The sequence below is a fragment of the Acanthisitta chloris genome, unplaced genomic scaffold (genome assembly GCF_000695815.1).
Source record: "Acanthisitta chloris isolate BGI_N310 unplaced genomic scaffold, ASM69581v1 scaffold5393, whole genome shotgun sequence".
NCBI classification, from domain to species: Eukaryota; Metazoa; Chordata; class Aves; order Passeriformes; family Acanthisittidae; genus Acanthisitta; species Acanthisitta chloris.
Genome location: NW_008665333.1, coordinates 1,924 through 16,200, shown reverse-complemented (window position 1 = coordinate 16,200; position 14,277 = coordinate 1,924). Strand labels below are relative to the sequence as shown.

General features: G+C 42.7%; 1 protein-coding gene across 2 annotated transcripts in view; it reads right to left on the bottom strand.

Annotated features, from left to right (window-relative positions):
* KIF1B (kinesin family member 1B) overlaps positions 1–11,805 on the bottom strand; it is a 76,391-nt gene extending 64,586 nt beyond the window's left edge. For both annotated transcript variants that reach the window (XM_009071700.1, XM_009071701.1), the window contains exon 1: positions 11,622–11,805. In XM_009071700.1, coding sequence (XP_009069948.1) covers positions 11,622–11,727 — 106 coding nt within the window. In that variant the 5' untranslated portion in view covers positions 11,728–11,805. The remainder of the gene's footprint in view (positions 1–11,621) is intronic.
* Positions 11,806–14,277: the final 2,472 nt, after the last annotated feature.

Sequence of the window (14,277 nt, the reverse complement as noted above, 5' to 3'; positions counted from 1 at the left end):
GGGCCAGAGCAAACCTCCTGGCTGCCAGGAACTCTGCATGCTGTCCCTCTCCACTGTGATCCACTCACAGCCTTTTCACTCAGCTCCCAGTCCAAGCCTGAGGGCTATTTATGCCCCATTCCTGTTCCTTGCACACACTCTACACCCTCCATCTCTCCAGAGCCACTGGTTCCACAGAACTCTCAGCCTGCAAAGGAATCCAGCAGAACTGACAGAGTGGGGAATACAAGATAACGACCTCAGTGGATTCCAACTGGGCTGAATCCCTCTTCATTTGGGACACTGAGCACCGAGTGGACAGCTGCCAGCACCACTGCTGTCTGATGGGGTCTGAGGCTGAACCCAGGGATCAGGTATGCAATAATGTGAGAAGAGCAAGGTGAGGCAGCCAAGAAACCAGGAATTCAGACTGAAGTTACTGACCCAGCCTGAAGGTGTTTATTGCACCTTATTGCATCTTTGGAGGCACAAGACAACCCCTGAAATCTAGCTACTTTTAAAGGAAGTTAATGGATATTGCTGAAGAAAATAAAAGGCTTCTCACCAACCCCTGAAATCTAGCTACTTTTAAAAGAAGTTAATGGATATCGCTGAAGAAAATAAAAGGCTTCTCCTAGTACAGGTAAGCTTTATCCTAAAAGTTCATAAGCCAAACCAGGAGAAACAGAAAGGATGATGCAGAAACGAGGCTGAGTCAGCAGCACTGATGTTATGTACCGTGTTTCTCAGCACACTGTGTTTCCAGCTGAACAAGGAAACAAACAGAATTAAAAGTGAAACAGGACTGTTCCCAGGATCTCCAATATCTACCAGAACACTACGAGCTTATCAATTACTGTGTTTGGTTTTTAAACCATGCAAGGCCAAGCTGAATTGCATTAGTGCACCATGAACTAGGTCGTGGTGTCTGTGCTGTCCCCACAGCATCCTCCCCACCCGGCACACACACTAATGCTTAATTACAGAGCCTCAGGAAATGAGAAAGGCAATAAAGCAGGCGATCACAGCAGGAACACATTAATGGTCTTTTTATCTTACAGAATACATTTGTTTATCTGCTGTTTCAAAGGTCCAATGTGGCAATTAACTCCCGTGTTTGCAAACTGACACTAATGCTTTGTGCTGCAGCTATAATTACCATCAGCACCGGAGCAGCTCTCGTTCCTGAGACACTCTCGGGCCCTTCTGCAGGCCCCTTTGCTTCACCCGCAGCCAACTCCTTAGGTCATGGGGAATCCAGCAGCTTCCCACAAGTTAAGTTTTCTGCAGCAAACAGAAACTGGAAGGGAAACCCCTCAAAACTGCTGTCTCCTGTAGTGTTGCTACTGAAACGGGTTACACACAACTCCAATGGGAGAAGGATGAAACGAGCTGAAGATAACTATTTTCTTACTGCTGTGCCCAAAAACTCTCCAGGGATCCAAGCAGCAGCCACAGTGTGGGTTAGTTCATGTCCAGCATTTACCTTTGGAATGGAAGGCCAAGAAAAGGGCAAGGGAATGTTCATGTTTTTTTCTACAAATCACTGATTTGGTTGAGATAAATTCCCATATTATTCCTTTCCTTCATTCGAATTATGAATTTCTGGAAATTTTGACTATGTTTCACTTTAAGACATAATATTTAGCTCTGTCTTCTACCTTTGTAGGCAAACAGACTAAGAAATTCCCATAAACTGACATAAATAAAAGCACCCTGAACAGCTCTGCAGCATTACCAGCTGATGTACATCCATCCCATCCCAACCCAGACACACAACTTGCATTTTCAAAGCTCATTTCTCCTTACAGCTACACAGTAAGCCATGCAGAGCTGCTTCATGCCATCTGAAAAGCCTCTGAGCAGGAGTAATCCACACATTCTCTGAAGCTCAAATCATTTAAACAGGTCTTTTCAGCTGCTCAGCTGTTTAAGTTTGGTGGGTTTGGTCCTGTAATTACAAATGTGGGTTTATGTCTCACTGTCCAAGGGTAAGGAAACTGTTTGAAAACTAATTTCTTCACAGCAAATAATCTAAATGTTTTTATTATCATATAAGACCCAAATACTTGAACTAATTAGCCCTTGTACATAGCAGGAGCAGTACAGCCCAATAAAAGCAGAAATCAGAGCACAGTTAATGAAGGAATTACAGTTTCTGGTCCATTACTGTTGATACTGCACATCTATCTCCACAAAACATTTGAGTTTTAACACGCACTTAACTTACACAGACAACTTCATTTCATGGCATTTTTCCTTCCACAGTCCATCCTACTTGTTCCTTAATTAACATTTCATATACCATCCACCATCTGCTTTATCAGCTAGCACCAAAATAACATACACTTTCAACCTTTCCAATGTATGTGCTCAAAACTCTTAGCAGCACTTGAGAAACCACTATTGAAACAGTACCCATAGAGTTGGTCAGATGTATTATTTTGCATTCCTGTTGTCATGTTGCACATCTAAATTTTGTGCCTTACAATCCAATCTTGATTTTCTGAAGTTGAAATTCCAAAGGCACAGGTCAAACATGCACTTTGTTTTATAATGATAACCAGAGTGTGGAGCCCATAAAGTTCAAGTTCAAAGGGTATTTCCAACTGGAAGAAGCATTTTGGGTCTTCTCACCCCTTTCTGAACATATACACAAACATATTCCCACTTCAAGCCTTAATTTCTGGCCTTACACTTCCATTCTCCATCAAAACTAACCAAGTAAACAGTCAGAGAGGAGAAAAAAAAACAAAAGCAAGGAAACTCAGCCAACATCAGTCCCCTCATTCCATTCCCATCTACTCAGCCACATAAATATTTTTGCAGGCAGAAAGAATGACTAAAAGTACTTCTTAGCCACTCAAAACTCCTATCAGATTATCATCCTGAATTTGCAGCCCGAGCCTAATCTGTTTCCATCCCAGTCAGCACTGCCCCTCAGCATGTCACAAACGGTGCAGATTAGAAATTATCTGGGGATCCACAAAATTCATCCTAAGGAGCTCTTGAAACAGAGACACAGAGCACACAAGAGCTGAAATTATTCTCTTAGCCCTCACTGCATTTGAAGTGAAGTCACTTGACTGCCCAGCTCCACCTCTGCTAGCAGCCAGAGCCACCCTGCAGGGCACTCTGCCACCAGACATGCCAGGCATGAGTCACTCTGGGGTGCTCCGAGAGGAACTGGCTAACTGCAGTTTGCCCTTCAGATAGACACCAGCAGACAGAATTAACTTGGGCTAAATCCTGGGATTAGCTGGTACACAGTCTGTGCTGCAAGGAGAGGGTGAGGGGAGGGACAGGCTGATTTTTTTTTTAACAAACCCCCACGCAAACTCTCAATTGCCAATCAGAAACAAAACCCAGTTATGATGAAAGTCAGGTATGGAACTGGAAAAACTGACCTTCCCAGATTTGTGCAACACAGCCTGCTTTGTCCTTCCCATATTGCTACACATCTGGCAGTGCTGAGGGCACAAAGCCTCTGCAATTTCTACACGGGAAATAAAAGGAGATTCCATCTCACGAAAAGAGGCTTCACACCAGCCCCGACAATTCCCCCAGTGGCAGCATCAGCCTGCCCAGAGCACACACCATCCCACCCCACGCCAACAGCCAGAGAAAACAACAGCACAGACCTGTCCTCATTTCTGTTGCCATTCATCACTCCTAAAGGAATAGACAGATATTTTCAATAGACACGCTAGTCTAGACAGAACTCTGGAAGGAATAATTTGGGGAGAAATAAATACCAAATCATTCATCTCTGTGCCCTCCTCAAACTCCATTTGAATCAACACGAGCAATAGTTTGATTTCATGATGTCTGAACAAACAGTTTAACCAATATACAAAACCTGGAGCTTTCAGAACTGACTCCACGAGGCCAAATTAACCTTAAAAACAGTCTCTTAAAAACACGGGTCTGGAAAAAATCTCCCTGTGCCATCTGCAGACTGGAATGACAACAATGGGAACATGTTCCTTGCGCAGAGCAGGGTGGAGCAGGCACTCTGTATTGGCTGGAGCACCACAAAGACACGGTGAACACAGGCTCGGGCCCAGGCACACGCTGCAATCAGATCCGTGGCCACACAGCTTTCCTGAGACACACTTTCAGGCTTGTTATTACAAGAGACAAATGAAGGGAAATGGACACTTCCAGCCCGAGAAGCAGTGCTGTGCTTTTCAAAGCATTGTTTGCATTTTTCGAATCATTAAAAGGGAAGGAAACCCAGCAGAAGCTAAGAACAGCTCATTTGGAATTCAACCGGATTCTCTCCCCACGGTGGAATTTCAAGCCTGTACTGGGAGAAAGGTTGGATGGGGGAGGGAGTCAGGCTCGGTAGCACCAGAGCGAGGCAAGTGCTCGCTCACAGAAGCTGCTAGAAAGCTGCTCTCATCCTCAGCTGCTCTTCCAGATCCAAGAGCTATAAATACCATCCCTACAGCTGGTGTTCTTGGAGAACAGCATGCCACAGGCTCTGCACCAGGCAGGAGCCAGTCGAACCATACTGCTCCCCCCAGCTGAAAACCTGACCCAAAACCATTCCACTGGTTAACTGGGAATGTCCTACTGCAGCAGCAGCAGATCAGGTGTAGGCATGGAGCTGGGTAAGAGCTCAAGCTAATTCTTCCCTCAGAGTTTCTGCTCCAAGGGAGGTAAAACATCTCCCTTCACCCCCTGCTTTTAGTTCACTACATCTCCAAGAGCCAAAGGCCTTTTCCAAAGGCCATTCCGACCCGCAGACGCTGCCAGCAATGCATTGAGGGAACATCATGCACCACAGCAATCCTGAGGAGTCAGTTCTTAAGCATTTCAGTTCAGCTCTGAAGTCAGGTCAGTCAGTTCTGCAGAGTATCTGAAAAGATTTGTATAGAGAAAATATCCAATTCTTATGGGAGTTCCCATGAACAGTTTGTGCTCTCTTGACTTCTATTTGCATGCTCTAAGGTGGCAAATTATTCAGGCATTGGACAGACAAAATCCCCTCTAATGGCCTAGTTCTGAGTCACTTACTCTGAAGGGGAAACACTTCCTGTGGTTAACTCACCACTGACAGAAACTGTTCAGGTTCATTAGCAATATTTGAATATAAATCTCCCTGTGCTATAGTTCTAGACTAACTCCATAACTTAATGTAGTCCAACTGCATTTAACATTAGCTGGAACATCCTAATCATCCCACAGTCTTGCTCCAGGCCCAGTATTTGTACCTCTAACATTTAAAGATCATTAAACGTTCATCTTCCCCCAACTCCCCAGAGCTGCTTCCAAAATACATTTTTTTCTTTCCTTTTTTAGCAGTGGAGAATTAACACTTCGAGTTATTTTTATACCATCACGAGAAAGACTTAGAAGGAAAATCAGTCACCTCATTTTTTTCTTTCCTTTTTTAGCAGTGCAGAATTAACACTTTGAGTTATTTTTATACCATCACAAGAAAGGCTTAGAAGGAAAATCAGTCACCCAAAAAAATTCCACATTTTTTCGGTCTCAAAAAAAAATAAATTCAAGATTTGTTACAAAACATAAGAGCTGTTGATATTGTAGAGTATTGAGAGACAGTGACTAAGACTTATGGACAAGCTACAGAAATCCCTAATGCTACACACACACAGAGCTCTGATGCTCATAGTGGTACCAGGACAGTAATTACAGGAGTTTGGGTATTGTGACCTCTTTGACTTGTCCTTCAAACCTCAACCACAAGACCATTCCTGCATCCTCCAGGTGACACAGCTCATCTCCCACAGCCAGTCTGTTTTGATAGCACACCCACCACCAATGCACAGCACCAGCAGCATGTTGGACAACCATTCATTTGGTTTGCACAACTTACAAGTGATTTACAGGCCAGAAAAAAATCAGGGTAGGGATTAAGTGACTTTCCTGTGCTGCTGTTTGTTTGCCCAAGAAACCTCATGGTGCAAGATGGAAGCACAAAGCACGAGAAACACTTATAAAAAAGAAAAACAAGACAAATAAGCTGTATGCTCCAAGAACCAATGCTTTCTGGCAGGCACAAGTCAGCAGAAATGGGGGGTGTATTTCTTTTAGACCTAAAAATATTCATTTTCAGAAGACAGATTTGAGAGTCAAGACTGAAATCTATCTCCAATAATTAATCCTCCTACTTCTTCTCTACTCCCATTGAAAACATCAAGAGAGAAAAACAGTAAATGTATTCGGTGAAACCTCCACAATGAACTCTTCTGCTCCCTTTCCTACCCATATAGCTAGCACATGCTACTGAAGACACACACACAACAGGGTTCCTTTTCCATTCATGAAAAATTAAAATTAATCAGAAAGAAGGGAAAAAAAATCAGTAAACCACAGGGTTTTTTTCCTCTTAGGATGAAGCTTCTGTGAAAGAGGTTATGCTTTGTACAGCTACATGACAGTTGGAAAGGCAAAACTGACCCATATCCCCTGTCAATGTACACCCAGAAAGAACTGGCTGAGGTTTCCTTGCTCTGTGAACCTTTAGCAGTTTTGACTTCTGTGTTATATTTCAAATAACACTAATTCAGACACACACACAATAAATCAAAAGCCTTTCTAATTCAGTCCTGCTTTCCCACCAGTTAATTTGTTCCAGGACAACTGCAAAAAAGCAGGACAAGGACACATCCTAAAATAAAAAATATATAGAAAGAAAGAATCCAAACAGAAAAGGAACTCAAGTTAGATTTGTATTTTTTTTATTTAGACATTTAAGTTTCTACCAGAGGTTCATGAACCTTAGGGAGACAAAAATTCCCAACCACTAGAAGGAAATAACTTTTTTTCCCTTCAACCTCCACAACTGAAGGCCAAAATGCCTTTCCAAGTGTTTGTGATGCCAAGGATTCCTGGAGGAGAACCTGACTGCCATGTGTGCACTGCAGCAGCTGGGACCTCTCCACTGGGCCCATTTTCACCCAACACCTTCACCAGGCAAAAAAACCTTCCAACATTACCAAAACACAGAGCCAGTTGCCTAGTTAAACTTCCTTAGCTTTTCAAAAGCACAAGCTAGCAGGACTTTTTGCCAGTGATTACTACCTAAATGTTATCTTGCAGCTACCAGCTTGAACCTTTGCTACATCATCTTTTGCTTCCATTTGTGGGCTTGCAGCTACCAGCTTGAACCTTTGCTGCATCATCTTTTGCTTTCATTTGTGGTTTATTTATTTACAGACAGGATTATCAAATCACTTCCACAAAAGAAAAACCAACACAACCTCAAACAAACCAAAAACAAACCAGCAAAAGCACAACACTAGGGGAGTCTTGAGGCACAGAACAGCTCAGCTTTTCAGTTCAATAACCCAAGGCAGCAGCTGCCAACGCTGTTTATATTTGTAATGTTTGAAAAGGCCCTAAAGAATGAGCACAAGAACTACTGACACACAAAACACTCTGATCTATAGCTCAGCTTTCACCCCGTGGATTACACAGCAGAATCTGTTCCCACTCACCACAAAAACAGTAATGAATTAACTGGACAGGCAATAAGTAATTAATACATTGGGGGTAAGTTGCATTGATGGAAATCATCCTGAACAAAAATGGGAAAAAGCAGGAGGTAAAGACAACACACACTCAGTCAAGATATGCTGAAAACCATAAGCTATTCTTGAATTATTAATCTCAAAAAGCTACTTGTGAGTTTGGCCACGACAAAGCACCTATTGAGTCATCTGAAGAATATGCTCTGCAGAAGAGAACTCCAAATGAAAACAAAGCATTTTGGTCAGCTGAAGCCACTTGCACAGCAGGTGCTTCTGAAAACAAACCTTCTGTTGCTTAAGATGGTTTCCAAGTGATAATTATATAAAAAAGATGGTATTTTCTGAGATTAATCCCACTCAGTTACTGTTTTGGTATAGTTTTTTTAACTACTAATTTGGTGGTGACTTTAACTCTTCTTCGGAAAGCATTTTTGCATTCCCAAATTAACTTGAAGAGCAGAATTTTGGAGCATCCAACTCGTGTGTTTAGGAATTCCTCCACTAGGTTCTATTCTCCTCCCCCCACTGAAGAACTCTTGGCAGTCTCATTCCAGTGGATCCCATCTGCAATGAGATCCCAGCAGTACAGGCCTCCTGCCAAATTCCTGCCCTCAATGCAGTTGGCACATGTGACTTGGGCTGGGCTGCAGGACATGGGTTTCAACACAGAGTTTACAACACACTTGAAGGATTGTCAGCCCCTGTAAGACACTGCATCACTGCAGATCGATACCTCTGCAGCCACAGAGGCAATTAAAAAGCTACTTTGACAAAAAGAAGAGAGCAGTATCATCTTTCAAGTACCAATTTCAATAATTCCCCTATTTTGCCTCTGTTCAGCACAAACAAGTCCCAGTTGCTCACAGCAAGAGCTCCCAGCACTGTGGGTTAAAGACCTCTGGAAGAACTCTCTTTTTCTGAGATTTAGGCATATATAGAACTGTACTACACTGTCACTTTTAAACACTGAGAAGTGATAAAGATGGAGATCTTGGTGAAAGGTTTTGATCTCCTATGAGGAAATGACACTCAAGGCAGACAGGATAACAAGTAGGAGCCCACAACAAAATTGCCCTTGTTTTGCTTCTAAGGCAAAGTTAAACTGTGTGACAAAACTGAGCAAAGCTTTCTAAGGCAGGAGGATGTTTTGCTTTGCTGGCAGCACACCGTGAATGACAGACAATCCCAAAGCTGTAAACAGCCAAAGTCACACAAAAACTGCCAAACAAAAGCAGCGGGTCAGGCAACAACCCTGGTGGCATCCTGACTGCAAGAATCCACCTCGTCATGGATGTCAAAAACTCTTCTTTCATAATTCATTTGAATCTGTTTATAAATGGCAGCTCTGATACCCTTTATTATCTGGATATAGTGGTTTCCTTCATACAGCCCTGAGCACTTTGCCTCAGTTTCAATGTGCTGCAGAAGTCTCTGCCAAAACATTTACAAAACTCAGACTTGGTGTCCTGTCCAAACCAGCACACTTGGACAAAGTTTCAACTCAGGACCCCCAAAGGATTTGTAGGATAGTTTGGCCAATCAATACATACAGAATTAAAGTTCAAGTAACAGTCACAATCCCTTCTTAGCTATCAGACTTCACACTGTCTCATCAATCCTCTATCACAATAGTCCATTAGGCTTTAATTCCTAGATAAGGGAACTTGAACTGTCTTGGCAGCTTAAAATAACCACTACTCAGCCTATCAGCAGCCTCTCAGTTTTGCCTTCTGTCAACTTCATTAGTGCCCAAATGAAAAAATAACCAAAATAACCTTCTCAGGGGCAGGATATCTCAGCCTCCATCATTTCACTGGCACAGTGGAAGGTACAAAGCAGGAACTCCACAGGGTAGAATTACTCCTGAATTCCCTTTTGTTTGAAATTGCTTCACCAGATGAGTCTCAGATACACTAATGTCCCTTTATGTGTTCAGCTTTCAGTCAACAAGTTCAGACATTAATAACGAGAAGTTCAATAATGTAACTGTGAGGTTGCAAAAAAAAAAAAAAAAAAAAAGAAGGACCATGAAAATGAAAGAATTTTTGACAGAAATAGCAATGGAACTTGTGCCCCTCAAACTTAATACCTAGCCTAAAATCAGCCCAGAGTTTCAGCTTGAAGTTCTGTGTCATACAACTTGGTTAGGAAGGTTCTTTGGAGAAGGATTTCTGCTCAGGTTTGTTTCCCCACCAAACAATGCCTTATTCATATCCTTCACTACACAATCCTCTTTGTTCAAACCACCCTCTGCCTATTGCTTTCTTGTAGCTCTCCTCTACCAGGGAAATTCAGGTAAAAATATCCCACAGATTGTAACAAACATTTAACTATTGCAACTGCTGATTCCTTTCCCACAGGCTGTTGTGGCCCTGATGACTTAAACCTGACCATCTGTCACCTCACCCAGCTTGTACCAGAGCCACAGGACTCAAATAGAATGCTGCAGATTAAAACGTTTCCAGAGCTCAAAATATAGCAAAAGCTGGAAAGAAATTTCCAACTAGATGAATCAGGAAGTGGTTTTCTCCTTGGGAAGGCTGGTGAAGTGTCTTGGAAATGTGTCACTGTGGTGCAGCTCTGGCATTCAGAAACAGAACCAGTGGCTTTGGTCTGTGCCACATCTCAAACTCGGACAAATTGCCAGAGATGGACTCGTCACCCTTGTTGTACCACAAATGAGGTGTTTCCAGAGGCTTCTGGAATTCAAAACCCTTAAGCATCTAAAAATTATTGCTGCTGTGACTGCAGCAAGAAAAGCTATTGCAGAGGCACCAGTGGAGTCCAGAGCTTGGTGGCATTTCCATAACAAATCCTCTAATGGAATCTGCAGTTCTCTCACTCTACAGGGGGTGCAATGATGGGATACAAGCACCAGTTCCGGGTGAGATTACTTCAAACATCCTCCTCTTTTAAAAAGAAACTCTGAAATCCAACCCCAAACAAGCTTCTTTGGGTCATATTCACCTAAGATTTGAAGATAAGAATTTTCTGCACTGAAAACCAAGCTCTGTTCTGTACACCTCTGTCCCAAGGAAACCAGAAACACTGTAGATGATGTAAGTGACCACAACCAGGAGTTAAATTCCATTGCAGGAGCAGGCTGACGTCCAACCTCGGCCAAAAAAAACAGGGAGAGGCCTGTATGAAACCTCCTTTGTTACAAGGCATGAGTAAATACTCAAGTAATCAGACAGCAAAATAACTCAGTGCTCTCGGGGTGTTGCTTCCTACAGCTACAGACAAGACGACTCTCCTTGATTACCTAACAACCAAACACTCCCACAGGAGCAGTTTACAGCCAGAGCTGTTGGTCTGCACCTGAGGAATGAATTACACTGCCTCAAACGCTCAGTGCTGCCTTGACCTCAAGGAGTATGTAAAAACAACCAAATACCAAAGTAGGTGTGTCCATATTCGGTTTCCCATTGAACATTCTCCCCCCAACTAGACAAACAATAATTATTTAAGAAGCCAAACACTTCTAATTGGGTAGAAAAGAAGATGATTTTATGTAGTCTGTTATTTTGCTGTCATTAGAGATGTCCTCTGGAAAGCACAAATCTTGATATCCTTTTCCCCTCAGCTTTCACACCCAAATTAAGCTCCTAACCAAAGGCACAGACTGAAGAACAAGCACACCAAGAAGGAATTACATCACAATTATCACCTGATGGTCTGCAATGCATCCCTGTCAGTCCACATGATATTCATGGAATCATCAAATCATAAAGGCTGGAAGAGACCTTTAAGATCACCAATTGTCCAACAGCACTGCTACTGTAACCACCAGAGCTTATCACCCAGTGCCAGATCAGACACCTCTTAACACTTCCAGAGACAGTGACTCCACCATCTCCCTGAAAACTATTCCAATTCCTGACCACCCTAATGGTGAAAATCTTCTCCAGATGTCTAACCTGAACCTTCCCTGTCTGAGCTTACAGTCATTTCCTCTAGTCCTCTCACTGAGGGCTATTCCCACACACTGAAGTCAACAAAAAGGTTTACACTTGGTGTTTTAATCTCTCTGTAGAATTTTCAGCTTATCACAAACAAACACCACCACCGACTGCATGAAAATCAAGATATTAATGATTTAGACCTTCTAGTCCAATTACAAGATGAAAATAAACTTACTGGTGGAGTTGCCTTGCATCTGGATGATACACTTGGACTCTTTGCTGGTCTCTCTGGAGTTGAAGGGCCTGACCCTCACAGCCACCTTCACCGAAGCCCCCGACATCCTGGCTGCTTGTGGTACACTCAAGGAGTTGAAAGTGGTCAAGAACCCTTCAAGTTATCCTTCCTCTTGGTGTTTTCTAAGGAGAAAAATAGAATTTAGTTATTTACAGCTATTGCACTCAATTTGTTGATAAAACTATTCAGGTTCAATTATTTGGTAACTTCAATTTCTACTCTGCAGTCACACTCCCTGTCCCCCCAAAAGTGTCACTTCAAAGCCCAAACTGCAGATACACTTATCAGCACCTGCTCACTATCTCCCCAGTCAAAAGTTTCTGTCACCTGAAGCAGTTCTTTTGAAGTATACGAATATTTGTTTTCATGACTTGGTTTTCTTCCCAGAAAGTAAAGGTGCCAACACCAAATAAAGATCTGGTTGCAACATGTGTTAGGCTTAACCTACCAGGGATAATTTTAGCAGTAAAGACACAGCTCCTCAAATTTCAGCAGTGACCACACACCACATATGTAGCTCTCTAGCTGCCAACCCCTGCTGCCACAGTGCATTAGCAGTAACATTAGAGCTAACACAAGTGTGAAGGCCATACCACACTGACTTTCAGTACCCGACTCCAGAGAAAAGGGTGCACCCTTAAAGAACCCTCTGCAGTCCTGGGAAAGTCCTCTTGAAGGAAATAACAACTCGTCAACTACTTGTGCCTCTCCTGATTAAAGGACACACTATAAGGAAGAAGAGGAATCAAGAATTATTGCCTTCAGGGTAAATATTACTATCCATCTTTAGGTAAATGTCCACCATTAAATTCATTATCAAAATACTTGTTCAAATCCGACCACATCCAAATAATGGAGCACTTGAGCTGGCAGGAAGCTATCCCTGATACCCACTATCCAAACTTCAAGGCATGTCTGAGACAGTGTTGAAACACAGGGTTAGGAAGGATTGGTTTGGCTGCATTGGCCTCCACCAGCCTTTGCCATTAGAATTTTTCCAGTCAGTGCATAATTGAGCAGTTTGACTACTGCCACAGGATACGGTCAGTCTCAGAAAGCAATGAGATGGATTCCATGTAAAAAGCTCCCACCCTAGGACAGTCTATGGCAGGACACTCAGAACCTGGAGGAATATAGGGAGAGAAGATGATTCCATGGTTGGTTTAGCCTTACACTCTCAAAAGCTGCTATGGCTCTGCTGGAGATTCAGGGCTGGGGGGATCCTTGGTCTGGCTGAACACAGACATTTCCATCTGGAACCTCAATTCCATGGGCATAACTCCATCCTGCACGAGTCACCACAAAGAAATCCTGCCATCTCCTTTTCTGGTTATCTATGTACCACATACCCAGTGAAATGCTCATTTCAGAGTTGTGATCACAGTGATGCTAAAGAAAAACTCTATCTAAAGCAAAACCATTTCAGCTCTAAATTAAGACCTACAGCTGGTAAAAACACTTAGACATGCTTAATTCAAGTTATGACACATCTGCACACAGCAAAAGGTTTTTAATAAAACTGCTTTACTTCATTAATGCCATCACATGGCGAAGGCAGAAATTAAATTCCTCCACCAAGCAGAAGTAATTGAAAGCATTCCTCATTTCAGCAGGTACCTGAGGTGTCTCACCAGACTAGAAGAATGTCTTTAGGAACAAGCCAACTGCATCTCCATGTCAGTGGTGCAGCAGAGAGGCAGAACAAAGATTAATGAGACAGCCACACAGAGCTTTGGGGCAGTATGGAATTGCAGCAAGTTTCACTGAAAACTTCAATAAAGAACAGAGCAGAGAACTAAGGGGTATGAATTCACATGATGCTCCACGTTTAAAGAGGTTGTTTTGCAGAACTCTTCATTCCCTCTAGCTCAGAGGTGCTACTTTTCAGTGTAACAAAGGATGAAATGTGCAGTTTCATCGTAAACTTTCTACCCGAGTATCCACGGTGTGGATTTTCCCTCTCCCTCCCTAACATGACCCTTGCATAAGTACCTGTGTCCTCCCACCCAAGCCAAGTGACAAGACTAATCCTCACACAACCCACAAGTATTATTCAACTGACCCTGAATATTGGTGCTGGAGAACAGGAATGTTCCTGCACATGTTTCTGAAAAGCAATTTAAGAACTCTATCAGGTGCAAAACGTCCATTATTAACCAGTTCACAGTGACACGGTTGACTCTGCCCGATGTGTTCTCACAATTTTGACTATGAAATTTAAGGAGTTTGTTTTCCCTTTGCACTGAAGATTTTTTCCTGGTGTATTCACAGAAATAGCTCTTAGAGCACTGCATCCATTTCTGCTGATAACCAGCACATCTGGAAAACTGGCCAACAGAGGGTGGGATGAAAGAATCATCTGCTTGGAAAAAACATAATACTCCAGTACCTCTGAACACCATATTCACAACAAGAAAGCATTAAAATCACACCTCCAAAGGCTCCATATGCACTAGCTAAATGACAGCCTTGTTTGAAACAGAGCTGGGAAGAAATTCTCACAGAACAGGTCATAGAATCACCCCCAAGACCATGAAAATTTAACTGCTAGACTTCTGCAATTACCAGCTTTTCCCAACCCTAACTTTTGTGCTGA